This window comes from Mesoplodon densirostris, chromosome 11 (genome assembly GCF_025265405.1).
Source record: "Mesoplodon densirostris isolate mMesDen1 chromosome 11, mMesDen1 primary haplotype, whole genome shotgun sequence".
Taxonomy (NCBI): Eukaryota; Metazoa; Chordata; class Mammalia; order Artiodactyla; family Ziphiidae; genus Mesoplodon; species Mesoplodon densirostris.
In genome coordinates, this window is record NC_082671.1 from 43886819 (window position 1) to 43913458 (window position 26640).

The window sequence follows — 26640 nt, forward strand, 5'->3', positions numbered from 1 at the left end:
GAGCACAGGCTCCGGATGCGCAGGCTCAGCGACCATGGCTCACGGGCCCAGCCGCTCCGCGGCATATGGGATCCTCCCGGACCAGGGCACGAACCCGTATCCCCTGCATCGGCAGGCGGACTCTCAACCACTGCGCCACCAGGGAGGCCCCCATGAAACTTTTGTTTCAGTTATCTCACAACACAAAATGTATTTCTTGCTGTGTGTCTTACTGAACCCCTGGTTCAGAGCACTGGTTAAGACATAGACTCACAAATACATAAAGTCTGCCTGCTGTGTGTCAGGCACTATGCTAGATCCAAAATGAATAATACAGTCTTAATCCATCTTCTGGTTGGGAAGTCTGTAAGCAAACTATCTGCAAGAAATGATGCTAAGTGCTCTGAGACAGTACATAGGAGGCTATAAAGCTCTGGCTTGAGAGTGGGTATCTGGGAGGGCTTCCCAGAGGAGGTGATGCAGTCAGAGTTCTTAGCAGGAAAGGGCAGTGACCAAAAAAAAAAAGAAAGGACAGTGACTAGGTTCTGGTATCTCCTCCATCTTATAGATAGGAAAGGAACTAGGTAAAGTGTCAAGATTCAAGTCTTAAAGTTAAAAGAGAACTTCTAGGGCTTCCCTGGTGGCGCAGTGGTTGAGAGTCCGCCTGCCGATGCAGGGGACATGGGTTCGTGCCCCGGTTCGGGAAGATCCCACATGCCGCGGAGCGGCTGGGCCCGTGAGCCATGGCCTCAAGCCTGTGCGTCCGGAGCCTGTGCTCCGCAACGGGAGAGGCCACAACAGTGAAAGGCCCGTTTACCAAAAAAGAGAACTTATAGGGAGTTCCCTGGCAGTGCAGTGGGACTCAGGGCTTTCACTGCCGTGGGCCCAGGTCCAGTCCCTGGTCCGGAAACTAGGATCCCGCAAGCCACGTGGCGTGGCCAAAAATAAATAAATAGATAAATAAAAAGACAACTTCTAGTCCTGCCTCCTCTTCTTAACAAGCTGTGAGACCTTAGGTGAGTCAGTTAACCTTTCCAAACCCTGTTTCCTCATCTACAAAATGGGCACATCTGCTCTGTCAACCTCGAAGCAATAAGAGATCAAATGTGACAGAAAATGTATGTGAAAGTACTTTGTAAACTATAAAAGGGGGAGAGAGTCTCTCTATGGAGGAGGAAATGTACAGTGTAGAGAGGTGAAGTGTCCTGGCCAACACTACAGAGTGGGATGGGAGGGGTGGGGGGGAGCAGGTACCCCTCAATCCTCAGTCCTCAGCTCCTGCCTGCACTTCCCCCTCCTCCCACCGCAGCAGCTGAACTACCCCACTAGAGGGTGGGGGGAGGGCCCCCAAAAGGCCCCCTAGCAACCTATTAAAGATTTAACTCAAAAATCCTTTTCTATTCATGACCTTTTGACCTTTTGACAAAGATGGGAGGTAAATATGTGAGAACTCCTCCCTTTCCCCTTCTGTTAATGAATTAGGATCTACCCAAACTCAGTGTTTAAAGTTACATAAGCATCATTCAGATCTTCTGTACCAGCTACTTTCATTTTGGAAAAACTGCATTTCCATTAAAATGGTGTTATATAAAAAGGTTTTATGTATGTATGTGTAGGAACAGAAGGAACAGGTACACGTGAGCACTGTGAAGGCACACAGGCACATACACATCACAACCTCACCTGTCCTCATGGGGAGCAGGTGTTTGATAGTTTCTGGTGAGTTAAGATGTGACCCGCTTGCTTGTCCTCCAACCCCCAGTGAGACCTGGCGCATGTTGGGCAATGGGAACTGCAGCAGGAAGGCCATCAGCTGCCCCCAGCCCCCCAGGGACCAGAAAAATCCTGACCTTCCTGAAAGTTCCTTCCTTGGCAGGGTGAGTTCCATTGAATCATAAACTGTTGGGGTTGGAAGTAGCTCAGAAGTCACCCAGTGCAGTCTCACTGGACATTACTCTCACCAGCCTTGACTTGAACAGCTCCCTTTCTCCCAAGGCAGCCCATGTCACCTGTGGACAGCTGTAGCTCACTGGAAAAGACCTGATATTGAGCTGAAACCTGCCCTTCTGGAGCTCCCACTTCTTGGGAACAAATGTATATCCCTCACCTAGTATCTTGTGCAGGAGGCTCACGAGAGCCCAGGAGCCATAGCCAGCGAAGGGTGCCTGGGGCCTAAAAGCAAGGAGGGAGGGCAGCAAGAGTCCACAGAGGTGAAGCTCTACCCTTAAAGACCTCTATCCATCTAAACTGAGGCTGGGATTGTGAGGGAGGGGGAGCGAAGCGGGCAGGGCTGGATTGGGAGGAGGGGAAAAAAGGGGGGAAGCCTTTAATGGGAATAAGTGAGTGGCTTTGAGCAAAGCCTGGCTCCTTATGTCTCATTTGAAGTGGGGGGGGGCGGGGGGTCAGACCATCCCGAGGTCAGTTACAGCTCTCATTCTCTGAGGTCCTGAGTCCGCCTACACACACACATACACCCCTTTCAGGGTTCGAGGTTGTACTCTTATGTGAAACAGTGGGTCCACAATTCGAGCGCCAAATAGGAAGTAAAACAACTGCCCGAACCCTCTCTCTCATCCTGGCCCGACCTGAGTTAGGCTTCGCGGCTTGCTCGGTTACCGGAAGGGCGGAACCATTCTACCTTACCCACGTAGAACTCCACAACGGGAACACCCCAGCACAGAGTAGGGAAACGAGAGCTTTGGAGTGTCCTTTTAAGTAGTTGGGAAGGGGGTGTGGCCGAGGAGGCTGGGAGGCCTCAGCCCGGCGAGGGGGGAGTGGCCTGGGGGCGTGGCCGTAGCGTCTGGAATGTTGTTGGGTCCTCGCACCGCATAGTAAGGAGGGGTCACGCCCCTTTTCTCGGAGAGGGCCAATCGGAACGCCGGAGCGGTTTCAAGTCTCCCCTGCCAGCCTGCCCGCCCGCTACCCCACCCCCCCTCGGGGATTCGCTTTTTCCGTAACAAAATTGCAAAGCTCCGGATGTTCCGCAACCCGGGCCGCTCACAGGTGGAGGATCCTGGGGCCTATGACAGTGCTACGGAGCGGGAGGCGCCAGCGGGCTGTAGAGAGGCCGGGTTGAAATCCTGGAGGCGCGCGGGGGTGGGCGCTGCAGCCGCGGGTTGTTTATCTGGAGTACGGAGGGGAGGGGGGAGCCTGGAAACCGCCCCGTGTCCCATTTCCTCCTCTTGTTTTCGCTCCGGATTCTCCATGTTGGACCCAAACTGAGGAGCCCGGAGCTGCCGCCGGGGGATCGGGGCCGGGGGCAACCGGGGGAGCCGTTGCCCGGGCCTCCCGCTCTCCGTACAGGCCGCCTCCCTTCCCGGCCCAGGGGAGGAACAAGAGCAGGGATGTGAACAGCAGTGGGAGTCGGAGTCTCGGGAGCCGGAGCCGGAGCCGGAGCGGGCCCCCGCCCAGGCCCCCCAGCCCAGCCCAGCCCAGTCTGTGCGCCCGCGCGTCCTCCCGCCCAGCCAGCCCGGGCCCGCGGGATTGTTAGATGGAACACGGCTCCATCATCACCCAGGCGCGGAGGGAAGACGCCCTGGTGCTCACCAAGCAAGGTAGGGGCAGCAACTTCCCAAAACTTTGCGTCGCCCCCGGGCGGGGAGGGGGCTAGCACAGCCCAGAACCCGAGTCTCGGCCCCAGATCTCCCGGGGCTCAGAGTGGGGGATTCCGACCCGACCCCCTACTCCATCCGCCCCTGCGACCTGGTGCGCACTCAGGCCCCGGGGAGGGCTGCGCGGGGCCCCGGGCTCCCAGCGCCCGAGGGGGAGGGGCGTCATCCGCGCAGCTGTCACTCTGTTCTGCACTCCCTCCCTCCGGGCAGAGAGACAGAGGGGTGAGCGCTCCTAGCTCGAGTCCACTCGCGCCCATCCTCTCCAGAGCTGGGGGGTGGGGTCGTCACTTTCCCACACCAGAGCGCGCGGCTGCCCCAGGACCGCGGGGAGAGAGGTGGGGAGGGGAGGGGAACGAGGGGGTCCCGGGCGATCCCGAGCTAGAATGGAGCCGGGACTGGAGTCCAGCACTTCCCAGCCCCCCCCTCCCGCCCCCAAGCCCGAGGTTGCTCAGGCAGCGGTCGGTGACGGCGTCCGGCGGGACTTGGGACCAAGTTCACCGCCCCGAGGCGGGGGCGGCCGCGGTGGGGGAGGGGCCGAGCTCTGGCTGACCGGACCTGGTCCGCCCGCGGCCCTGCGCCCGGCCTGGGACCTCGGCGCGCGGGACTCTCGCCCGGCCGCCTCCTGCCGCTTTCGCTGAGCAAACAAGCGCGACCCCGAGGCCCGGCCGGAGCCCCTCCCTGCCCCGGTGCGCTTCTCCGGGGCCGCCGCCGCACACACAGAGCCGCGTTTGTTTAGCCCGAGATTGGTGTCCGTGGTTATATAATTCGCTGGATGGCATCAGACTCGGTGTGTTTCTGAATCGCGCCGCGAAAAAGTGCGAGTTCTCCGTGGGCAGCGGCTCGCGGCCCCCGCCTTCCTGCGGGTCGGGTGGAGACACCAGGCGGGTCGCGGGCCCTCTCGGGGGCGGGTTTGGGGACTGGAGGGTGATTAGGCCGAGGCCTCTCCTGGGGGCGGGGGAAAGGTTGAGGCCTGAGGGTGGGATCTCTGAGTTTGGTCACGGTGGAGGCCCCGAAACTCTTCTCCCCTCCCCCACGTTCTTCTTCGGGCCTTGAGGAATGTGTCTAAAATAGTGGACAGAATTTCCGCGGGGAGTAAGGACTAGCGTTGTTTTTTTTTCTGGAGAACTTCCCAGACTGGGGCCACCTGGCCTGAGGCTGGGGAGATCACGCTCTTGGGCCCAAATTCGGAGCGTCCCTGCCCTTCCCCTCAACGCCCCCAGAACAGGGCAAGAAGGGCCAGTGCTGCTCTTGAACATACTGAGGCCTAGGGCCTGGCGGGGGGCCCAGCTGTGGAGCCTGGGTATAGCCCTACATCCCCGTATTTGGCAACATTAGTCAGCAGATCACTTATTTCAGGGGTTCCCGGTCCCAAGGAGCTCCCCCAACTTGCCTAGGGGCAAACGGGCTGGCCTGGTGGTTTCAGCCATTCCCTAATTCCCCGGTGCAATGGGGTGGGGGGAGGGGGGCGGCGGGGTGTAGTGTGTGTTTCCTGCATCGCTGGCCCTACTTTCAATAAGCCTTGCCTGCTCAGATCCCAACCCCCGCAAAAGACCCTGACCCGCCGCTCTCCTGACTGCATCACTAACCAGGCTGCAGCTTCACCCCTCTACTGGCTGCTCAGCTGTGCTGAGGGCTGAAGAGGCGAGGCTTTCTGGGTTTATAACTTAACTTCGGACTCTTCCTGCTCTCTTCCTAACCTCATCCCAGGAAGGGACTCCAAGTGCTAGCCAGAAATGAAGAAATGTGGATGTGGAAGGATTCCAGAGGGGGGGCAGTGTTGATGAGAAGGGGAAGAAGAGTCCTGAGCTTCCCTACTCTGGTCCTCTCCTCCTGGTGGGTGGTGGGGCTCAGGAGGGTGCCTTCCCAGTGAGGGGACCACACCAGGAATGAGGGAAAGCTGGACTTCTGAAGGGACAGCTTACAAATCAGAGTTGGAAGTTTCATCCACCAGAGCAAGTGGTAGGGAACAGAATAGATGACAGTAGAAAGCAAGCAGCTGGCTTCTTGACAGCGTTCAGCTGCTGATGTTGGTTGGATTTTTCTTAGAGTTACGTTTTTCATTTTTTGTGTGGTTTGTCCTTCAGACTTAACCCTGGAGGAATCTGAATTCTCAAGCCGACAGCTTGGGGGTCTCTCTCCCCCCCGTGTAATTTGACTGCATTCCAGAGAAGACATACTTTCTTCCTAGGCTGCTTGGGCACCCAGCAACCAGCAAACCAACTTTCTGAATCCCTCATCACTTACAAACAAACCCTGCATCTTTAAAAAAATAAAATAAAATAAAATAAAAGTAAGGGTGGGGAGCACGTGTTTTATTTAGCTCCTTTTGGAGTTCCGTGCCCTCTCCCCTCCTCACAGTGTCCCATTTCTAGCCTCTGCCTCCTTTTGGATAAAGGGAAAGGAGTACTGAGGCAGTTTATTAATCAGTAAATTTCTAGAAAAATACAAATTGCTCCTAGCATGGGCGGTTTTTTAGTGAAGTTGTTTGCCATTGCAGGTTTCTTTTTCTTCTTTTTTAGCATTCTGTTCGGGAGCTTTAAGGCTGGCTGGGTGTGTTGATGATTCAAAAGTAATTACAGTAGGAGAAATAGAACAAACAAAGTTGCTGAAAGCATTGATGATAAAAGGACCAAAATTGGATCATCTTCCCAAACAGATGGGTGAAATGGCTTCCTGGTACAGCAAGGATAGAGTTGTGTGCGATACCAAAGTAAAAAAGAAAAGTTAATATCAGTTTGGCCAGAAAATGGCCATTTATTGCAGCCCCATCCGAGGGTGCAGCCCCATTGCTGGGAGATTGTGCCTCGGGCTTTGAGGTTAGATGGGGAGAAGCCAGGGAAATGGGCCCACCTTATAACCTCCCAGTGTGAAATGAGAGGGTGGAGGCAAGCTCCTCCAGAGCTTGAGTGACCCACAGCCCCTCTGGGGGAGTTGGGACCTTTTTTGTTTTGTTTTGTGAGGCCTGAGCCCCTTCCTTTCAGGGAGTGGATGATGATGCCTTGAGCTGTCTTTTCACATGTAGAACTGAACAACAGGTTCTGGTAACTGACCATCCCTAAGAATTAGGCAGGCGGCAGGTGTTTCTAACTCTTGCTTTCTCCCCATAAGGGAGAAATTCTGCCTTACTGTCTCATGTAAAAGCTTAAACACCTTTCACTGTGGTTGTAGCTAGGCCCTTAACTTGAAAAGTTTAGACCAAGTCTCAGTCTCCCTGGGGCTTTCTTCCTTAGCTTGTTCTGTGAGCATCCAGAGTGTGTGTTCATAGCTGGCTCCTCCCGCCCCGCTGGTGCCTCTCCCCTCCTTGCGCAGCCTCAGCCTTGGCCTCTGTGGCTGCTGAGTCTCGCTCCTCTGTCTCCTCTGGAGTTGTTCCTCCATCTTGGAGTGAGGTAGGGGCTTGTGTGGTGACTTAAGCTTGTGTTTGCTCTCTCCTAAAGCAACCCAAGGGAGCCCTGCTAACTCAGCAACAAGGTTTGTAAATGCCCACCATCCCGGGACTGGGAGTTTGCAGTTCTGCTGCTGAGTTTGACTTGCAGAGCTTGCAACGGACCAGGACTCAGGAATTGCTGTGAAAACCCCTTGAGAGACGGCAAGGGGTGGTAGTGTCCCTGAATCCTGTCTCCTCCTTCTCAACTATAGGGGTCTTAAAGAAACTGGGTGGAAGAGAGGTCCCGTTTCATGCTCTCGGTGGGACCTTCCACATCCCTCATGATCACGGACTTTGTTAAAATGGTAAATACGATAGAAGTCACATTTCTAGCCAAGGTGAGTTGATGCTCCCAGCCTTTCTGTGGAAAATTAATACATGTGCTCATAACTAAGCAAGAGAAAGACAATACGTATTTATATGTAAGTATATATCTCTTCCCCTTCTCAACTTTCTTCCTCCTAGCTTTTGGGTAAGTTGGGTTATTGTCTTTTATTACCATCTTGGGAAGTTTGTCTCTCAGGGTGAAGAGGGGATTGGGGGGCAGGGGCAGCACTTAGAAGTGTTCAGTAGAATTGCTCTAGGAGCAAAATTGGTTGCCTCAGGCCTGGATGCTGCAAATCCCTATTTGCAGTGAGACTTGACAAATCACTTTACTGTTCTGAGTGACTTATCTATAAAATAGGAGTCTCAGTCTCTACACTTCTCCAATGCCTTGTACTTAGCAGATAATTAATAAATGTTAACGTCCTTCCTTTTTAGACAGCTAGACCACCACTCCGGTTCTCCTCCATTCTCCCAAGGACATAGTGCAAACAGCACACGGTCATGTGGGTTTCATTGTTAAAGACAGGTGGCCAGGGGTCAGAGGGGACACCGATGTGAGGGCTTAGGCCTTCTGGAAGAATCACCCTCTGAGACTGACGAACAGCCTTGCTGCACAGACCCCTTCTTTGTGCCCCTGTTACATAGGATGGGATTTTATGTGAGTAGCATGTGCCTTGGGGCTTTTGCCATCCTGCCTGGCGCCTGGGCATCTGGGATGGGAGGAGGCCGGGGAGCCACGCACCTCCCATGAAGAGTCTCTGAAGTCTAAACCTTGTGAGCAGTTGCTCGGCCCCTCAGAAGAGGATGTAATGAAGACTTGAGACAACTGTGTGCTGCGTTCTCTTACCGTCTGCATTTGTTTCGAGAGTTAAAGAACCCAGTGAGATTAAGATTTCTTTAAGGAATGCTAGTAACAAGGAAAGGAAAAGAAGCTGGGATTTTGAAGAGAAATAGATGTTCTTAAGCTATGTCTTAGCTGCTGTGGTTTTGGGGTATAACCTTGAGAAAGCACAAACTCAGCATTAAATTGCTTTTCACCCTGTCTCAGACCAGCCAGCTCGGGAAGCACAGAATTAACTCACTTGTCCTGCTGACACCGGGTTGGGTGTGGCTCCGTCATGATTCCCTCCCTCTTCTGAAATGGAGGAATAGTTCCCAACTGGGATGCAGATGAGCTTATTAACGTGCAAATCTTATGAAGGAACTAGTAGAAATCAAAGTGGAGAAGTTGACTTAGAACTTGAAGCCTCTCTGGACCAGAGGCCAAATAGAACAGAGTTTCTTTGTCTGGCAAAGTGCCCAGCCCTTCAGGTCTGAGTGTGCCTGCACCAGGTCTGTTATTACAGAATGGGTGCTCCAGCGAGCACACGGCCTTCTGGGCAGGAGGTACAAGGATGTCCTGTTTTATTCGTCAGCTATTCTAAGGGTTAGCCTTAAACCCGATCTCTCAGTGGACCTGCTGGCATTTCCTTTCCTTTCTCAGGTGCGCCTGGTCCTCCCCTCCCACCCTTCCCCCCATCCCAAATCAGGCTTTGCTCTTATTCTCTTTATGTTCACTACCTTCTTTTTCTCTCTTGACATATGAATAGTTTTTGCATCCTGTAGAATTTGCTCTTTCCCACCCACACAGTTCTCAGGGAACAAATGTGGCCCCAACCCCAATGAGAGCCAAGCAGATTCATGGGAAGGCTCAGAGCGCATACCGCCGGTGTGTGGAAGTGCCTTCCCAGGACGTGGGTCCTAGCTCTTCTGCCTCCATGGCAGAATGGGGCTAGGGCCCCTCCTTCCCAGGAACAGGGACCTGCAGGAAGAGACAGGAGGCTTGGGTGTTTTGCCTTGTGACAGATTAGAGCAAGTGCCCCTAGAAAGGAAAATCAGGGTCTGGGGTGCAAGTCCCCTGAGACCTGCAGAGACATTGAGCCAGTGAGATGTGGTGGGGAAAGGGGCCACGGGGACTCTGGCTGAATCACCCTCCAGTCCTGGAAGGGTTAGTCAGGGACCACTGGCAACCTTTAGACATTGGTTCCCAGCCAGGGACACACATCAGAAACTCCTGTGACACTTACTAAAAATACAGACCCCACCTGGGTCTTAACTGAATCAGAGCATGAGCAGGTGGGCCGGGCATCCGTGTGTTCCAAATGCTCCCTGTGATTCTGACAGGTGTCCCTGGAGAAGAGCCAGGTGAGCGCAGCAGCGGCCCCAGCTGCCTGTTTAGCCCTGAGCAGGAAGAGTCCCTGGAGGGATCCAGTTTTCCTGTTTGTTAAAGGTCCCTTGGCTCCTAAAGGGGAGTCCAAAAGTTTTCTGAGTGTGAATGGACAGTCGTGATCCCCGCTTACCAGTAAGGATCACGTGATACCTCACTGTGGGGCAGGCACTGCCCTCGCCTTTTATATCTCTTGGTAGTGTCTCACTTGAGCCTCACAATGACCTTGTGAGATGCGAATGATCCCCACTTGACAAGTGAGGAAAACCTCCGCTGAGAAACCCCAAGCACCTTGTCCACAGGAATGTGGCCGGTTCGTGTCAGCTAGGACTGGCTCAGAGTCGAACCTAACGCTGACCCGCACTGCCTCTCATTTGTGTTGTGCATTCCACTTTTTAGAGTGCCTGTTCAAGCTTCAGGGGATCTGAAGCCACCTTGTAAGGGACCATGCAGTGTAGACCTTTCCTGATCGGCCTGCGAGGAAACAACCCAGGGTGGTGGTGCCTTAGGTGAGACCACAAGGCTGCTTGAGAGGCTGAAGTGGGGCAAGAGCCAGGCTTTCTGACGTCCAGCTCAGTGCTCTCTCAGTGGACACACCTATACTGGTGGGCTGGTCCCAGGTGCAGCTGGGGTGTGGGAGGAGGAGGTGAGTGACCCTGTAGGTGGGAGAGACTGCCTGGCAGGCTCCTTCCAGTCCTTGTGCAGGGGCCAGCCATGAGAGGAAGGACGGAAGGAACCGGTTGGCCAACCTAAACGAGCGCGCGCGTGTGTGTGTGTGTGTGTGTGAGTGTGAGTGTGTGTGACTGTGATTGGTTTTTGTGGAGTCCTGGAAAAGGCCAGTTCCCAGGGTTGGCCCTGCCACTGCTCCTCTGTGACCTGGAATGAGAAGAAGTCTCTGTGCTCTCTTTCACTGTGAACATTTTGAGATTGAGACTGAGTGAGATAAAGGTATGAAAGTGCTTTGTACTGAATGACTAGCAGCTGAGATTTACTGAGCGTGTTACTAGGGTCGGGACACACCCAGACCGCATTGTAATTCTCACAGCTCTATGTAATAGGTAACGTTAGTCTTTCCATTTTACAGATGAAGAAACTGAGGCCCAAGGCCACACACCTTATATGTGGCAGAGCCAGGATTTAAGCCTAAGTCCATGGCACCTGTGTAACGACTCTGTTGTTCACTGGTCAGAGGAGAGACGGTTGAGGGTCCCTTGCTTTGTCCTGAGCTTTTGTTCTTCTTTCTCCATCTCACTCTCATGCATATGTCACCTAAAGCAGGCTTCTTAGTTGGAGAGGAAAGAGGCACTAGATTCTTCAGGTCTTCCACCGGACCCAAGCATTTCAGGAATCGGGCAGAGAGCCAAGTCGGGCTGAAACAGGCACTAAGAGGGTGTTTGTGTCCTGGTGGCAGGTTTCTTTTAGCCTCGCGGCCTCCCACAGGGCCTTGCTCCGCACCTCCTTAGGGGGAGGGGGAGGCTCAAGGTGGGCAAGTATGGCTTCCAGTCCCCCACGATGACATCTCTGCTCTAGCAGGCATTGCGTACAGTAAAACAAGGGCAGGGTCCAGCCCTTTGGGTTTTCCTGGATGGCATCTCAGGTCTATCACTGCTGCTGCTGTGAGCCATCAGATCACTTCCTGACATCCACCAAGAGCACTCTGGTGTGGGGCTGGGGGCTGAGCCCGCTGCTGACGTATCCGTGAGGAAACTGCTCTGGTCCAGGGCCTGTTGCTGCTTCTGGGAACCCACCCCCAGCCCCAGCATGTTTCTAAAATATGTTACAGCTGCCCAGGCGGGTGTTCTGCCAATAACTCTTTTAAAGGCTGATTTGGAAATTGACAGAGTATCTTGATCCTGTTTTAGAAGTTGCCAGGGATCCCCTGCTTCCAAAACTTAGTGCTTCTTGAGGGAAGGTCCTGAAGTTGAGGCCCTATGTTGAGATCAGTGACGACTGCTGGAGGGGCAGGGAAAAGGCAGGCAAGGCAGAGAGGGACCGGGTCCCCCACCCTCACCCCACAAGTGGCATTAAGGACCCAGGACTGAAAGAAGTCCTCCTCTCTTAGAAGAGGGGTAGAGGCAGGGAGCTGTCCTGTCCAGGGAAGGGGAAACCAATGGAGACGTCTGCGTAGGTAGGATGGCCTGGCTGCTGGCCGCGGGGAGGGCGCTAGTGTAGAACATGCTGGTGTGAGCCAAACAACGTGGCTAAAACTACTTTTTAAAAGTCCATGCTGTCAACTTCACAGCTGCTCTCTGGAACTTCGGGAACTGGTGCCGAGCTGGGTGAGGCCCCCCCCCCCCCGCCTTGTCACCTGAAGAGAGCAGTGTCAGCAGTTGAGCACTGTGGAAACTGGTACACCCTGCCTCTGGCTTCCAGTCTTTCCTGTGTGGGGGATGTCTAGGCATCTCTCACCTTCTTGTTCCCCCGCTGACTCACCTGATGGTCCAAGAGCCCTTCTGTCCACCTGGCGCTTTAGGGCCTGTCCTTAGCCAAGGCACAGATGCCCCTTGCTGAGGACCTGGGAGGACTCCTCTCCATGGGGAGCCCCAATCAGATGCATCTTGGCTGCAAGGCCCAGGCAGCTGGCCAAGAAAGGCCAGAAATGCTCCAAATACTCTCCTTCCTCCAAAAGCTAAGGGGAGGGAGGCCCCTCCGGGAGGCCATTTTATAGTGATAGCCAGACTAAATCCTTTGCCGTGGGGGGAATGAGAGATGGTGGAGAAAGAAGTACTCTGAGAGGTGAACCAAGAACGCGTCCTTCTACATGAATGGGCTTGTTAAAATCCGACAGCCTGAGAGCTTGCCTTCTGCCGAATCCCAGGCGGATGTGTGAGGAGTTCCTTTGCTGGGACACAAAGCTGTGTTGTTGGCAACAGTGATACCTCAACCTGACCTTCAGAAGAAGGTTAAAAATAGTGTTGTCCAGGCAAAGCCAGTCTTCATCTGTGTGTGCGCGTGTGTGCGCGCATGTGTGTGTACAGCATACATGTATGCGCACAAGCTTCTTGAGAGGCAGAGGCAAATAGTATCCCCACCTGGTGCTTCTTGGGGGCCAGTGATGGTGGACACAAGGGGAGAGGGCATTCTTTGTCTCAAGTGGAACAACCTCACCTGCTTTCCTGTTACTTGCAGAGACCAGCCAGGGAGTTTGCAACTGGAAAACAAGTTTTGTAGTGAATTTGGGAGAAGGCGTAGGGGTATTTTTGACTTTCTGAAACCTGCTCACGGTCAGAGTTCCTCTGGCACCTTTCTCATCTTCTGTTCTTGAGCTTCAACCACATGCTGGGTGGGTGGCCACAGTGTTGCCAAGGAGTGGTCATCTCCCCTTAGATAATATGAAAATGAGCGCGGCATTTAAGTTTAGTCTGCACAGTGCATTACCGTGTTCAGTCTTGTTTATCAAGAGAGTGGTCTTGCTGTTACCCCAGTTAACGGATGAGGAAACTAAGGCGCAAAGAGGCTGTGTGGCTGAGTAGTAACTGGCAGAGCCTGGACCCCAGCCCAGGTGATCCTGGGGGGAGGGGGAGGGGGAAATACCTCCCACATCCCCCCTTCTCTTCACATCCTGCCTCAGTAGGAAGCCTCACAGCAGTGAGCTGAAGGGGTGGCTTGGCTTCCCTGTTCTCAGCAACCTGCGCACTTTCTTCTTGAGCCAGAGCTCCCCCCGTTAGGTCTGTGCTGGTCCTTTCCGACATTCAGCCCCAAACCAGATGTTCGGAGCAGGGAGAACAGATGCACATCAGTAATGGAGCTTTGTGGTACCCCCTGGAATCCTGCCCTCCCTCGCTGGGGAAACCTGTGCAATGAAATCCTCACCGGCCTGTAAACCCTCCTGTGCCAGTGTTCGTCTCCCGGGAGGGGGCCACTGCCCCTTCCTGTCACACACGGAGGGGTGGGGGTGACCTGCACCTGGTTGTCAGGGACACAGTGCTGAGCGCTGGTTGAAAGGAGTCCTTTGAAAGGCTCTTTGATACGAGTCTCAGATCCCTCTCTGGGTGTATCCCCTCATCCTTAAACCCACTCAACAAAGTGGCTCTTGGACCAAAGCTCCTGGCTTCAGCTCCGCCCCCCGCCCCCCCCCCCCCGCATTGTGCCAGTCAGAGCAGGTGCAGGGCCGGGGTGGCGGTGAAGGGAGCCTTGTACTATTTCACCCCTTACACTTTTCATGGACTGCCCAGCAAAGGAGGGGGGCTGGACCCCAAACTGATCCTTCACCAGCCCAGCCTAGAGAGGAGTAGGGCACACACTCCTGAGAGATCTTAAGAGTGCACCGCCACTCCCCACCTGTTGCAGGAGTAATCGTACACGATGCCCGAGCTGTAGGGGACCCTACAGAGTAGTTGTTAAGAGCCCTGGCTCTGGGTTCAGGCAGATCTGGGTTCAGATCCTGGCTCTGCTGTCCTACTACCTATGTAACCTCAAGCAGGTTACTTAAGCTCTCTGTGCTTTGGTTTCCCTCCTGTGAAATGGGGGATTAGTGCTTAGAAATGGGTTTGTAGTGAGGATTAAATGAAGTAATGATGTCAAGTGTCTTGACACAGGCCTGGCCCATCACTGGTGCTCAGTAAACAGGACCAAGGCCCAGAAAGACCGAGTGGCTTGCCTCAGGGGCTCAGCTCGTCATAGCCCACTTCCCTGTCCTCGTAAGGGAGGGAGCCTTTCTGTTTCTAACTCTTCTGGGCAGTTGCAGACCAGCGAAGGCTTCCATAGGTCCTGGCTCTGTAGAAGTGACAAAGGCCCTGGAGGCCCCGGAGTTATTCACTCAATCAGAGTCCCAAGCACCTGCTGCTCAGAAGCCAGAGGCCAGTGAATGTACCTGGCTGAGGCCACTGTAGGCCCCGTCAGGAGGCAGCCATGTTAGGGGGAGGCTGAAGAGGCCCTGATGGCCACTGATTGTCAGTGGGAGTGTTTGTAAAGGTGAGGAGGACACACAGCCTGGAGAAGGACTGAGGGAAGTGGGGCCCCAATGGGGGAGGGGGGGTAGTGAGGGACATCTGGGGTACTGACCTTGCTGTTGTGGGTCTGGGGTCCCCTCCCCAGGCGCCACAGCTCTTTGCTCTGCTCTGAGCGCCTGCCCCCGGGGTCAAGGCATCTGTGGTCTCTGAGGCCCAGGGGCTGCCTGGCCGCATTGTGTTTTAAGAAGACCTCATCCCCTGCAGAGTCCAACCAGCTGAGGAGCGCCCCCGCCCCCTCCCAAGCTCCCTGTCTTGAGGCTGAAGCGCTCCTGCCTGCTGGGCCTCCCGCAGGGGGCACCGGCGAGGCCTCTCCACGGCCCCAGCCAGCTGCCCCTTTCACCCCCTGCCTCTCAGGATTACTCAGCCTTCACAGCGTCTGTCACTAAGATGCTGAGTGTGTTCTTGATGGCCTCTCTTCAGGAAAGGCTTGGGCTGTGTGGCCTTTTAAGAAAGGCTCAGTGCCCGGGTTAAGCCTCTGATTGTGGTTCTGCGTGAAGAAACCATAAACCAAAGGAAAAGAGATGGTTCAGCTTTGGTCTTGGAGCTTTGTGTCAGCGTCTGCTTGCGTCCCTGGGCTCGGAATTGAATGTGGGCCGTACAGGCAGGTGGAGAAGCTGTCCTTTCCTTCCGATTTCTGGATAGATTATTCAGAGTAGGAAAGAGTCTGAGGAACCTCTCATCTTGCTGTCTTTAAGTACGGGGCTCTGCTCTCAAGTTTGTCTCCTGGACTCAGGGGCCTTGGGCGAGGCCTCCAACGCAACTTTTTCCTTCAGGGCAAAATCCCCAGTCCCTGGAAATCTTGATTCTTCCAGCAGGGCCAGGAGCTTGAGAGTGATATCCAGGTTTTTAGGCTAATTGCTGGGGAAACCTGAACATTTTTTAAAAGGTTTCTAATCGTCATACCAGTGTCAAGGGATCTGCCCGACCCAGGGAGGGGAAGGAGAGAGCACTGGACCAGACTACTGGGGTGCCCAGCCTGCACCTGCAGGAAGCCCTCAGCCTTCCTGTTGAGCCAGAGCTGAGTCGGTTGTCCTGGGGCGGTGCTGACTGCCCCTTGACTGAGGGTCGGCGGCCTCACCTTTGGTCCAGGGAACAGAGTTTGGTTTTCTCTCCTCTCCAGGGGCTCAGGCAGCCCAGTAACTGGGTGTTAACTGGCTCTCCCATCACCTCTTCTGGCGGAGCCGCCTCCGTGCAGGTGCAGCATGTACTCTGAGGACTGAGCCAGGGAGCTTGGCCCTGCTGGGGTGGGGGGCTCTCCACATTGCCCCCCCTTTCCCTTGAACCCAACAGCACGGGGAAGGTTATCCTCAGTGCCATGTTCTGTTTGTCTCCCCCCCCCCCCCACACACACACATAAAGGCAGAGACATTTCTGGCACTTACTTCCCTGCACAGGAGTTTGCCCTGTGCTTTAAAGCGCAGTGGGGTGGATTTCATCCCAAGGCCTGTCCCCCGCCCTGGCCCCTGGAGAGGAGACCTGTAGCTGAGGACCATTCTGGCAGCGGTTGTGCGGCGCCACCTCCTGGCCACAGCACCCATCCTGGCTCCCTGCTCTTGCTCAACAGTTGCCGGAACAGTTCTTCTAAAATAAAAGGAACTTGGTGGGGGGAGGGGAGGAAGGAGGTCCAAGAGGGAGGGGATGTATATACACATAGAGCTGATTCACTTCACTGTACAGCAGAAACTAACACAACATTGTAAAGCAGTTATACTCCAATTAAAAAAAAAATAATAATAAAAGGAACTTTAAAAAGACTTTCCGAAGTCCATTTCTGGTTGATCCTGTAAATGCCTGTAGCTGTTTCTATCAGCTTGGCCTTTCTGGGGCTGCCTTACCAAGCCTTCTGTTAAAATGGCTTTGTATTTCCAAAGCCAAAATTGTCAAGGCAGGACTTAGCAGCTGTAGCCGAGAAGCAGGGACGTCAACCCAGAACCCAGCGCTGGGATGTATGTGTCCCAAGAGAGTGATATGCCTGTGGTCTTTGAGGGGAGGGAGTGCTAAGGAAAGTGACTGGAGTGTGGGATGGACACAAGGGTGTGAATGAAGCTTGTAGTTTCTTGGGGCTGAAGCTGTTCTGCTTTCTAGTCTGTTGTTCTAGTCTGGGCTCAGTGCTGCCAACTAACTGACTGAAGGAAGCTGACCCAGAACAGGGCTGTAGCTGCACCGACTTGCAGAGGTCTAGCTCACTCCCTTCTCTAGAATGGGTAGTGTTCTGGGAACTGGTGTTAGGCAGGAGTTTTGTGAATTACCTCGGAGGGTTCCCTGAGTGTGCTGCTACCAAAGTGGATTCCATAGCTGGCCCCATCTCTCAGTGCCCTTTCACCCCCATGGAATGAAGGGCAAGTTTTCTGCAGTTTATTTCCCAAACCAGGGACTGGGGATTCCTGCTGTTTCTACTTTACAGAGAAGATGTTGGAATAAACATGTACATTTCACTGTTGGCTGTATTTGGTTGTTCGCCAGGCACGCGCCTTGTGCCCCAGTGGAGCTTATAAACTAGAGGGGATACAGCACGGGGGTGGGTATTTGTGGACAGACGCCCTGTAGCTAATGCCTCTGTCGTTCCCTCCACTCTAGGCCTGGTCTCCAAGTCCTCTCCTAAGAAGCCTCGTGGACGTAACATCTTCAAGGCCCTTTTCTGCTGTTTTCGCGCCCAGCATGTTGGCCAGTCAAGCTCCTCCACTGAGCTCTCCGCATACAAGGAGGAAGCCAACACCATTGCTAAGGTAGCTGGATCCAGGGTGGTGTGATGCCAGCAAGGACGGGACTGCTGTGAGCGAGTGGGGGTCCATGCAACCACGGCAGGAAGACAGGGTAGCCTTGCCTGAGTTGGAAGATCTCTGGCCCAGAGGAGGCCCTTCCTCTGTCCTTTCCATTGTGGTCCATCTTCTTCCTGTTGATTCCATTTGTGGTGTGGGCCATCCGGATGTCCCTGTGGTTTCTGAGGGGCCCTGCGGTCCAGATCCTTCCAGGTTCCAGGAACCATGCAAGGTGCTTTGTGCAGATTGTCTCATGTGACCCATAGCAGCCCTGCAAGGAGAGCCAGAGGATTCCCACTCACAGACGGAAACTGAGACTCAGAGGGTATATGTAGCCGCTGAATGGTTAATGGTTAATAAATGGTAGTATCAGGGTTTGAACTCAGATCTCTCTGGTTGCAAGTCCTGTGATTGTTGTTTTTTATTTTTAACTAAGCAAAAATACCTTCCAAGTTACTAGGCTTTCAGGGAAGCAAGGAATTGAAATTCTATCACACTCTTGATAACCCCTTCCAGCACTCTCACCTGTACCTGTGAGAGACATTTGGAAATGTGTGGGTGTCTTTGATTCTTATAATTACCAGAAGATATGTCTGGCATTTCAGAGGCGGGGGACAGAAATCCTCCTTTCCCCAGTGCCATTTGTACTTCTTTCTGAAACACCAAGGTTTAGCTGTCCTTCCTTTCTTTCAAAGCCAGGCTAAAGATACATACATCAGTGAAAAATCACCTCATTATCCAAAACGGGACAATGGTTAAACGAAGTACAACATGATGGTATTAACTGAACTATTAATTTTTACTAAGAGTTCACAACAATGTGGAAGAGTATTGAGTTGCAACATTAAGTCAAAAAGCAGAATGCAGGGCTTCCCTGGTGGTGCAGTGGTGTGAGAGTCCGCCTGCCGATGCAGGGGACACGGGTTCAAGCCCTGGTCTGGGAAGATCCCACATGCTGCGGAGCGGCTGGGCCCGTGAGCCATGGCCACTGAGCCTGCGCGTCCAGAGCCTGTGCTCCACAACAGGAGAGGCCACAACAGTGAGAGGCCCATGTACCGCAAAAAAAAAAAAAAAAAAAAAAAAAGCAGAATGCAAAATTATATGTCATGAAGAAAAAAGACTGCTTGCCAAAGCAAGCTTGAAGGAAATGCACTAAAATGCCAACATTAAGTTTTTCTAAGTGCTAGGATTTTAATTCTTCTTCAGGGTTTCCATTAAGATCACTTACTTGTTACATCATAACGTTTTACTTTTAGCCAAAGGTAGGAAGAGGCTTTCTGAGCTCTCTGCACTCTATCTCCCCTCACATTCAGGACCCACAGTGTGGGCTCACATTGGCTTACTGGTGTTCTGTAGGGGCTCAGCGCACCTCCCCCTAATCTAGGCCCCCAAGGAGGATGAAGAAAACACATGTTTTCAAAGAGAAGCCTGGGTTCCAGGACTAAGCAAGAGGCCAAACCTCCACAGTGAGGAGTTCCGATTTTGGTTCTGCCTCTGATTCTGTGTCCCTGCGTCAGCTGCTTGAGTCCCCTGTTCCTTGGAGAGGCAATGGCAGCTGAGAACAGGGACACTTCCTTCTCCATCCTTCATCAGGCCTAGTGTGGAAAGAAGATCTTGGCCCCTTTCCTGCCCAGCTCTTACGGAAAGTCACTTTTGTCGTGTCAGGGCTTTCCAGGGGGCTGGGGTCTTGGGGAGAAGATTCCCCTCCAGGCCTGAGTGGGCTTTAGACAACCAGGAAAGGAATTGGTGGGCTGGCCCTGACCACCTTCTTTTCTCCCGTAGTCGGATCTGCTCCAGTGTCTCCAGTACCAGTTTTATCAGGTATGTGAGTCTCACAGGGTATGTCCTCAGAAGCCCCAACACCCAGTGATCCCTGCTAACCCCATGCCCCATGCGGTGATGCCCTCATTGCTCTGTGTCTGGCTGGCTAACTCCCTGCCCTCGGAAGCTATTTGTCCCAGATATTTGCTGAGGGCCCACTGTGTGCAAGGCATTAGATTGTGTGGGGGACAGCCGGTATCCATCACCAGCTCTGGCCTCCATCTCCAGTATCCGGATCATTTCACAGTCCCAGGCTGAAGGAAAGAGCCAGCTCAGTCTCTTCTTTCTCTACCTCTTGGCCTTTAAGTGTCGCCTCTCTTGGGTTGAAGTAGGGGGCTTCCATCTCCTCAATGGGCCCAGCTCTTCCCAGAGTTCTATTGGGGAAAATTAGTCTTTCTTGGTGGCAGATTCAGTAGCCTGGCTCTGGTTTTAGATTCCAGGGACCTGTCTGCTCCCGGAGGTGACAGAGGAAGATCAAGGAAGAATCTGCGTGGTCATTGACTTGGATGAAACCCTTGTGCATAGTTCCTTTAAGGTAACTGGACATCTGGAGCTCTTCTTACACTTATCCTGGGCTGTCTTGGAAGCCTGACTGCAGGTGCCAGTGAAGTGGCCTAAAGTTGATGATGGAAGAGTGATGAGAAGTAGGAGGGCCGGCCTCTGGCATTTGGCCACAGTCACATCACAGATGCCTGGAGGCCCCACCGGAGAATGATGCTGAGTGGGAGCCCCTGCTCTCCGCGGTCACTGACAACAGGCTACAGCTGCCGTCCCCCCCGCCCCCCGCCCACCGTCGCAGCACAGCCACCAGGGCTCTGTACAGGGGTACAAAAGAGGGGCTAAGTCAGCCTTGGGCCACGCCCCTATCCATTTTATCAGGATGTTTGTTAACTCAACAAGGCCCAGAGACTGTCTCAGCTCAGGTAGAATTTGCAGGTGGTGGTAAGGAGGGAAAACCAGAAGGGGTGTCGCAGCCTGTACTTGGGTGAGAGCCACTTAGTTGGGACAGCAGGAGCTTCCTAGGGCCTCTGATACCTGTCCCTCCCCACCCCGCCCAGGGGGCGGAGCGCTGGCTGTGGCAGGACTGGGGTGTGGCTGGGCTCTTGTCCCTTCTCACAAGCTGAGCTGACTCATTAACTCCTCTGCCTTCCAGCCAATCAACAACGCTGACTTCATAGTGCCTGTAGAGATCGAAGGGACCACTCACCAGGTGAGCTGCTGCCAGGCCACGCCCAGTCCAGGAGCTCGGGGTCTTCTGCCCCTCGGGGCTTGTGTTCCATCAGCTGATCCTTTCCTGTAACTTCAGCCTCTCTGCTTTTATTGGTAACCTTTTACATTCGAGGCTTTCACATGTTAAAAAATGCAGCCCCTCATCCCCCTCTAGCTGTCACCTTTTTTCTCTTTGCAGCTAAGCTGTTTAAAATTAAATTATTTAATAGTAGTAATAGCTATCATTCACTTATCTCCCCTGCCCCTACTGAATGTGACCAGCACTGTTATATGACTTAATACATTTCCTCTAAAGCTGAAGAGTTGGTGTGTCTGCCTGTTACAGACAAGGAAGCCAGTACTAGCTGTTTTCTCTCCTCCCCTGCCCACCCATTCCATCTAGCTGGTGAATTTCTTTCTCCCCAGAACAGGCATCTCCTCCTCTGTAAAGCTTTCTCCAATTCCCCTCCCCTTGGGGTCCCTACACTGGATTCTGCCACAGTAAATACTCAGTACACATCTATCAAAAAGCGCTTGAATCTAAATAAGGTGAGGCTCTGGCCTTACACACCCTGCTCAGTCCAGGGTTAAGGATCCTGTGGTGTTGACAGTCAAACCGAAGAGTTACCTGTAGGGAAATGGGGGTTGAGGCTTCCACGGGTGGTCAGCACTATCCTGTGTCCATTAGAAGCTTTCTTCACCCCGCCACCCTCCTCCCAGCTGAGATGCTCTCCAGTCCCAGTGCTGGACTCTGCACAGCAGCTCTTTACAGTCTAGTTGAGGGTATAGAGAGATATACAGAACCCACAGATTTAAAAAAAAAAAGGCATATCTTCAAACACTGTGAACTCCTGGCTAACAAGCAGAGGTGTGAATAATGGAAAAGGGATGACATTTACATGAGCGGGGGGTGGGGGTGAGGTGTCTACCTGCAGAAGGTGCGTTTTCAGCAGAGTGTTGAGAGGATGCCAAGCTTGATGAATAGCCAGGAGGAGGGAGGGACTTGTTGAAGGTTAAAGAAATGGTAAATGAAAGGAGGCCCGGTTGTGGCTACCTGGAGCAGAGGGTTCCTGCTGCAGAGCTGGGAGGGGTCTGGTGTGTCGATGGCCAGTCCAGGCCGTCTCCAGGAGGGAGAGTCATGGCAGGCACATACTCTTGAGCAGGGAGTGAGCTGGATGAAAAGAAATTTGAAGGAGTGGTTCCAGTAGCACCTGTGTAGGCTGGATGAGAGGAGAACACCTGGATGGAGACAGGGAAGCAACAGACAGCAGGCCCATGAGGGACATGCAGCCAGTGAAGCTTTTAGGCCATATTGTGCACGGTTATGAAAGGTGGACACAAGGGTTAGGGGTGGCTGTCAGGGGCAAGCACAAAATGGGGGGGTCACTAGAGCAAGATGCTGCAGGGTGTCAGGTCTGCAGTCACTGAGGGGGAAAAGTCACTTTCCGCTGGTGCATTTCAGAGAAGCTCTGTGAGGGCATGAGGTTTCAGGAAGTATCTGCGACCCTGCCTGATGGGGACCTGGACTAACTGTCCTGTCAGAGCCAAGGACAGGAAACTCCCACAGAGGCTGTGGCTGGATTCAAGTAATCCAGGATAGGCTGTTTCCATCTGTGAGGCCTATTCTTGATTACTTGTTTCTGGAGGCAGCTGATGGTTCGCCGCCGGAAACAGAGATGGCTCCTGGGACATTAGGTGTTTTTGTTTTTTCCTGAGCTGGGTCAAGGTTGGGACCACTGAGCCGGCAGAAGCCTGGTGAGGAGGTGACGCTCGTGCCCTGGTCTGTGGGGTAGAAGGCTTCCAGCCAGGTGGTCCCAGAGGCTGGGGTGTGGGAGTCCAGACAGAGTAAGGTCTGAACCTACTTACTGCTCTTTGTGTAGGTGGTAACGGTGACCAATGCTGTGATGCTTCACCCTCATAGGGATGCCTCCAACAAGCCTTTCTGCTTTTCCTCAGGTGTACGTGCTCAAGAGGCCTTACGTGGATGAGTTCCTGAGACGAATGGGGGAACTCTTTGAATGTGTTCTCTTCACTGCCAGCCTAGCTAAGGTACCTGGGGGCAGGAGGGGAGTAAAGAACCGGGAACAGGTGTGGCAGCTCCTTGCTGGTCCACAGGATACCACGGGGAAACCAGGACTGCATCCAAACAAAAAGCATCTTCTCTCTTTTCTCAGTATGCTGACCCTGTGACGGATCTGCTGGACAGGTGTGGGGTATTCCGGGCCCGCCTGTTCCGTGAGTCCTGTGTGTTTCACCAGGGCTGCTATGTCAAGGACCTCAGCCGCCTGGGAAGGGACCTGAGGAAAACCCTCATTCTGGACAACTCGCCTGCTTCTTACATCTTCCACCCGGAGAATGCAGTGAGTGGTCCAGATACACCCACATGGCAGGGATTGGGAGAGTCCCTGCCCTGGAAGGAAGAGGGAGAAGGGGACGCTGGTGGAACCATGGGCTTTACCAGAGGGGAGGGCACCACCCCAGGCGGACCAGCCAGCCTCCGGGGGTCCGGGGCAAGGGAGGGAAGCGCTGGCGGTTGGGAGGCTTACGCCACCTTTCCCGCTCCAGGTGCCCGTGCAGTCTTGGTTTGACGACATGGCAGACACTGAGTTGCTGAACCTGATCCCAGTCTTTGAGGAGCTGAGTGCGGCAGAGGATGTCTACACCAGCCTTGGGCAGCTGCGGGCCCCTTAGCCTTCCCTGCTGCCAAGCAATGGCCATCCCAGTTGGGGACTTTCCTACACTGTGCCTTTATGATCAGCCTGACAGAGTGGAATCTGGAGCATCTCACCAAATGAGACCTGGAACTAGAAGTGATCGGAAAGAGCTTTAGGACAGGTTAGATGCTGAGTGGGCAGATATCAGACCAGCGATACCCAGAGCTGCCTGCTCCGAGTTGGGTTCCTGAGATGTGAGTAAGTGCGTGTATTTGTGTGTGTGTGTGTGTGTGTGTGTGTGTGTGTATGAGTGTGTCTTGCCTTGAACTGTGGTCCCGGGATATAAGTGTTTCAGGCTGGGGGAGAAAGCGGATGATCAAGACTCTCCCCAAGTTAGTCTGTCTCCTCGCCTGTCCCCCTGAGAGCCACCGAGCTCTATAGGGATGAAGACCATTGAAGGCTCCGTCGCCAAACCTATGGCCTTTCCTCAGTGTTGTAAGGCTTATGCCACGGAGAAAGGTAGGGTCAGAGGCTGCCTTCGGGTGCCCCAGGCACACATCTCCCTGAAGCCTTGCTCTAGCCGACTGCTGCAGACAGACAGACGACATTTCTGGGAAGATGAAAGCTTGTATCCAGAACTGGTAGCCCCAGTGGCCATCAGGTCCTGTGGCCCAAGGGCTGCGCTAGCCTCTGGCCGAGTGCCTGGCTCGGGCCCTTTCTGTGTCTCCCCAAGGCTTGGGTGCCGGGCCTGCCTTCCTCACCACCTAGCCATAGTCTTGAACCTGTGGGGAAGGAGGTCTTCTCCCTGCCCTGGAAGAGGACAGATAACTGATTTCTGTTATTTTGACTCTGTTTTAAAATTCTCTTTCAAAATGTGGAGTGTTGGGGCTGTTTTGTTTCTGACAGAGCTGCAGTCCTGGGCCTGAGGTGAGCGTGGGAGGCCCTGGGGGTGCAGGGAAGAGGAAAATCCCAAGGGCATGAGTGTGTGTGTCCCCTTGGCTTGTAGGTCAGCTGGGCTCGGGATGTGTCCCTAAGTCTGCTCTTCAGGCATTCTCTGCTGGTGCTGCCGCAAGGACTTTGTCCCCAAGTCTGGGAAGGGCGCTCTGGGTCCCACCCACCTGTTTCTTGGGCAGGGCTCTTTTCTCTCGTGTCTTCCCCCAGGGCCAGGTGTCTTCATCCTTCCTGGCTGTTGCTTTTTCTCTCCAGGGTCTCAGGCACTCCTGCGTTTCCTGGGCTGAGGGGCTGGGTGTTCTCGCCGTTTAGTTTGCCAACGTAACGCACGTGCCTCCTGCCAATGGTAACAGGTGTGAGTGAGCTCTTCACACACCTGCGCTTTGCGTGTCTCTTTGCTTTCAAAGTTTCTTAATAGTGAATGCTTTAAAAAATAAGTCACAAAAAGGAAGTTTCCCCAGAATGGAAAACAAAAGGGGAAGTGCTGCTGTAATTGGGAGCACAAGGGATCCCCCAGAGGGAGCCCCACTTCAGCATCACTGCCTTAGCCATGGCCTCCGCTCCCTCCCTCGGGTGGGAGGGGGTTCCTATCCCCCCCTCTGTTTTCCCTGGAGGCAGATGTCACAAAGCATTTGTAAGTTGCTTCAGGTGCAAGAACACCGCCCACTCAGGACTTACCCCATTATCCTTTTCAGACTGGCCACACACTAGTGCAGTCTGAGGAGCTAGCCGGGACCAGGTGGTGGAGTAGCAGCTTGGTGTTCTGACTGCCTAGCATCCTTCTCTAGCATTGTGATGCCACCTCCCCTCCTTGTCCCAAGGCTGTGAGGCTTTGTCTTTCCCTTTGGTGTCACATGAGTAGAACAGGGTCCCCAAAGCCCATGTGATCATTTCCCAGGCATCATTCCCTGGTGCCTGTGTGATCCTGCTTCAAGCAGGTAGGGGAAGAGGGCTCCAGGGCTGGCCAGGAGCGACACCTCCTGAAGGAAAATGGGAGCTTCTGATTCTAAGGCCCTGGCCTAGGCCTCTATCCTAATATTGCAGGAGGGGCCTCTCTCCCAAGCCCCATCCTAAGGGTTAGCCCTTGGGCCACATCTGCCATGGGGTCCGGCCATGCTTTTCTGACTAAATAAGCAATAAGAGGCTCTAAGCTGATCCAGTTCCGAGGCCCCTTTCTGCCCTGCCTTGGGTCTCCTTGCCTCCAGGTGAAGGAAGAGCTGGCGCCACCCGCTTTCCTATCAGACTTGTCCAAGTGTTCCAAGGGACTCGTGACCAGAGCCCAGGATGGCTTGGTGGGAGTGTCCCGCTGCTTCTGCATGAAGCCCGGCTCCAGAGGTCTCATTCTCGCCAGAACCCTGCTCTGCCCCCATGCAGTTCCTCACCGGAAATGCCGCACCCCCACTCACCCTCTCCTCCCTTTGCTGGAGAGGCAGCTCAGCCAAATAGGTCTAAGCAGGGTCCATCGGTGTGGACCAGAGCCAGCCTGAAGTCATTATGCACCTTCTGGTCTCCAGTTTCACAGTGTGTTAGGGGCAAGAGGTGACTGCAAGACTTGCTCCTTAGAGGAATCAGGCCAGACTCAGTTTGGGAGGAAGGCAAGATTGAGAGGGAGCCAGTTCACCCCAGGATCTCTTCCGGGGTTTCCTACCAGCCCTTCCTGTTTGAGGCTGGTCTTCGGGAAGCAATAGGCCACCAGGCCTGGTCGACCCCAGTTCACGCCGTGCCAGGAATCTGCCCACCTGCCAGGTTCAGTTCTTTAAGGTGCCTCTTCAGGGACACAGTGTGTCTCTCTGATTGGGCTTCTAAATCAAAAGCCTGATGTTCGTGTCCCTCTCATAGGGGGAGCTTTGGACACAGGACCGGTTTGGAAAGGGTCAGGTAAGAGTTTCCACTCTGCACATTGTAGAGGGGACACTCTGTAGGTCCATGGGTCCCTTACTATAGCGAGGTTGAGTGAATTTGCCTTCAGTTAACCTGGGACCTTCTGTTTAATTCCCTCCTGCCTCCCAAAGATTTTGACCATTTTATAAATTCCCCTCCGTTAACAGTGGCCCAGAAACTTCTCTGTGCAAAAAGCATGGGAAGTCTAAAGGCAGTCATTCCCTGGGAAATGGATCCCGTTCTGTTTTGCTACCCCTACCCTGTTCATGAGGCCTCATTCAGTAAGGCAACCCCGCATAAGGCTGTCCTGTATCCCATGTCCCAGACACGTCAGGCGTCTGCGGAAAGTAAGCTTGTTTTCCCCTTCAGGTCTTCAGTCGGTTACTTGCCACTACTGTCCCTCAGTCGCCTTTTTTGTAAAATGGGGTTTTTAGTTTTGTCCTTTTATTTTAATACTGGTAAATACTTGCATTCAAGCAAGGGAGGGAAGGCAGGGGTCTGGCCCCCTGCCCCATTCCTTTACTGCTGTGGGGCTTGCCCCTGGAGCAGACCCTCCTCTTTGCGCCCCGTGAGCTTCTTTGCTTGTAGTATCTCAGATTTTACATGTTCCATGTCGTGCCACGTAACCCCCTTCAAGATACCGTTCGGAGGGTGGGGGAGATCTGCTTCCCACTGTGACTGGGCTGTGGGGTTCTGACTACCTTGCTTACAGGTTCATGGTTTGATAAACTTGTTGTATTCAAAAACTTGAAATGTAGGACGCCATTAAGTGTCTGTTTATATTTTTGGAATATTTGTACTACTTACAATTAATGAATAAAAGTGGGTTTAAAAAACCCATCCGTGAATGGGCACTGCCTCCTGAC

At 53.7% G+C, this 26640-nt stretch overlaps 1 protein-coding gene across 1 annotated transcript; it reads left to right on the plus strand.

Moving 5' to 3' along the window:
• The first annotated feature begins 2939 nt into the window (after nucleotides 1–2939).
• CTDSP2 (CTD small phosphatase 2) lies at nucleotides 2940–26640 on the plus strand. The gene is made up of 8 exons (XM_060112139.1): nucleotides 2940–3533; nucleotides 17077–17225; nucleotides 19041–19079; nucleotides 19513–19614; nucleotides 20233–20289; nucleotides 22245–22337; nucleotides 22463–22648; nucleotides 22854–26640. Exons 1-8 carry the CDS (start codon nucleotides 3470–3472, stop codon nucleotides 22977–22979), a joined length of 816 nt encoding a protein of 271 aa, XP_059968122.1. The 5' UTR covers nucleotides 2940–3469; the 3' UTR covers nucleotides 22980–26640.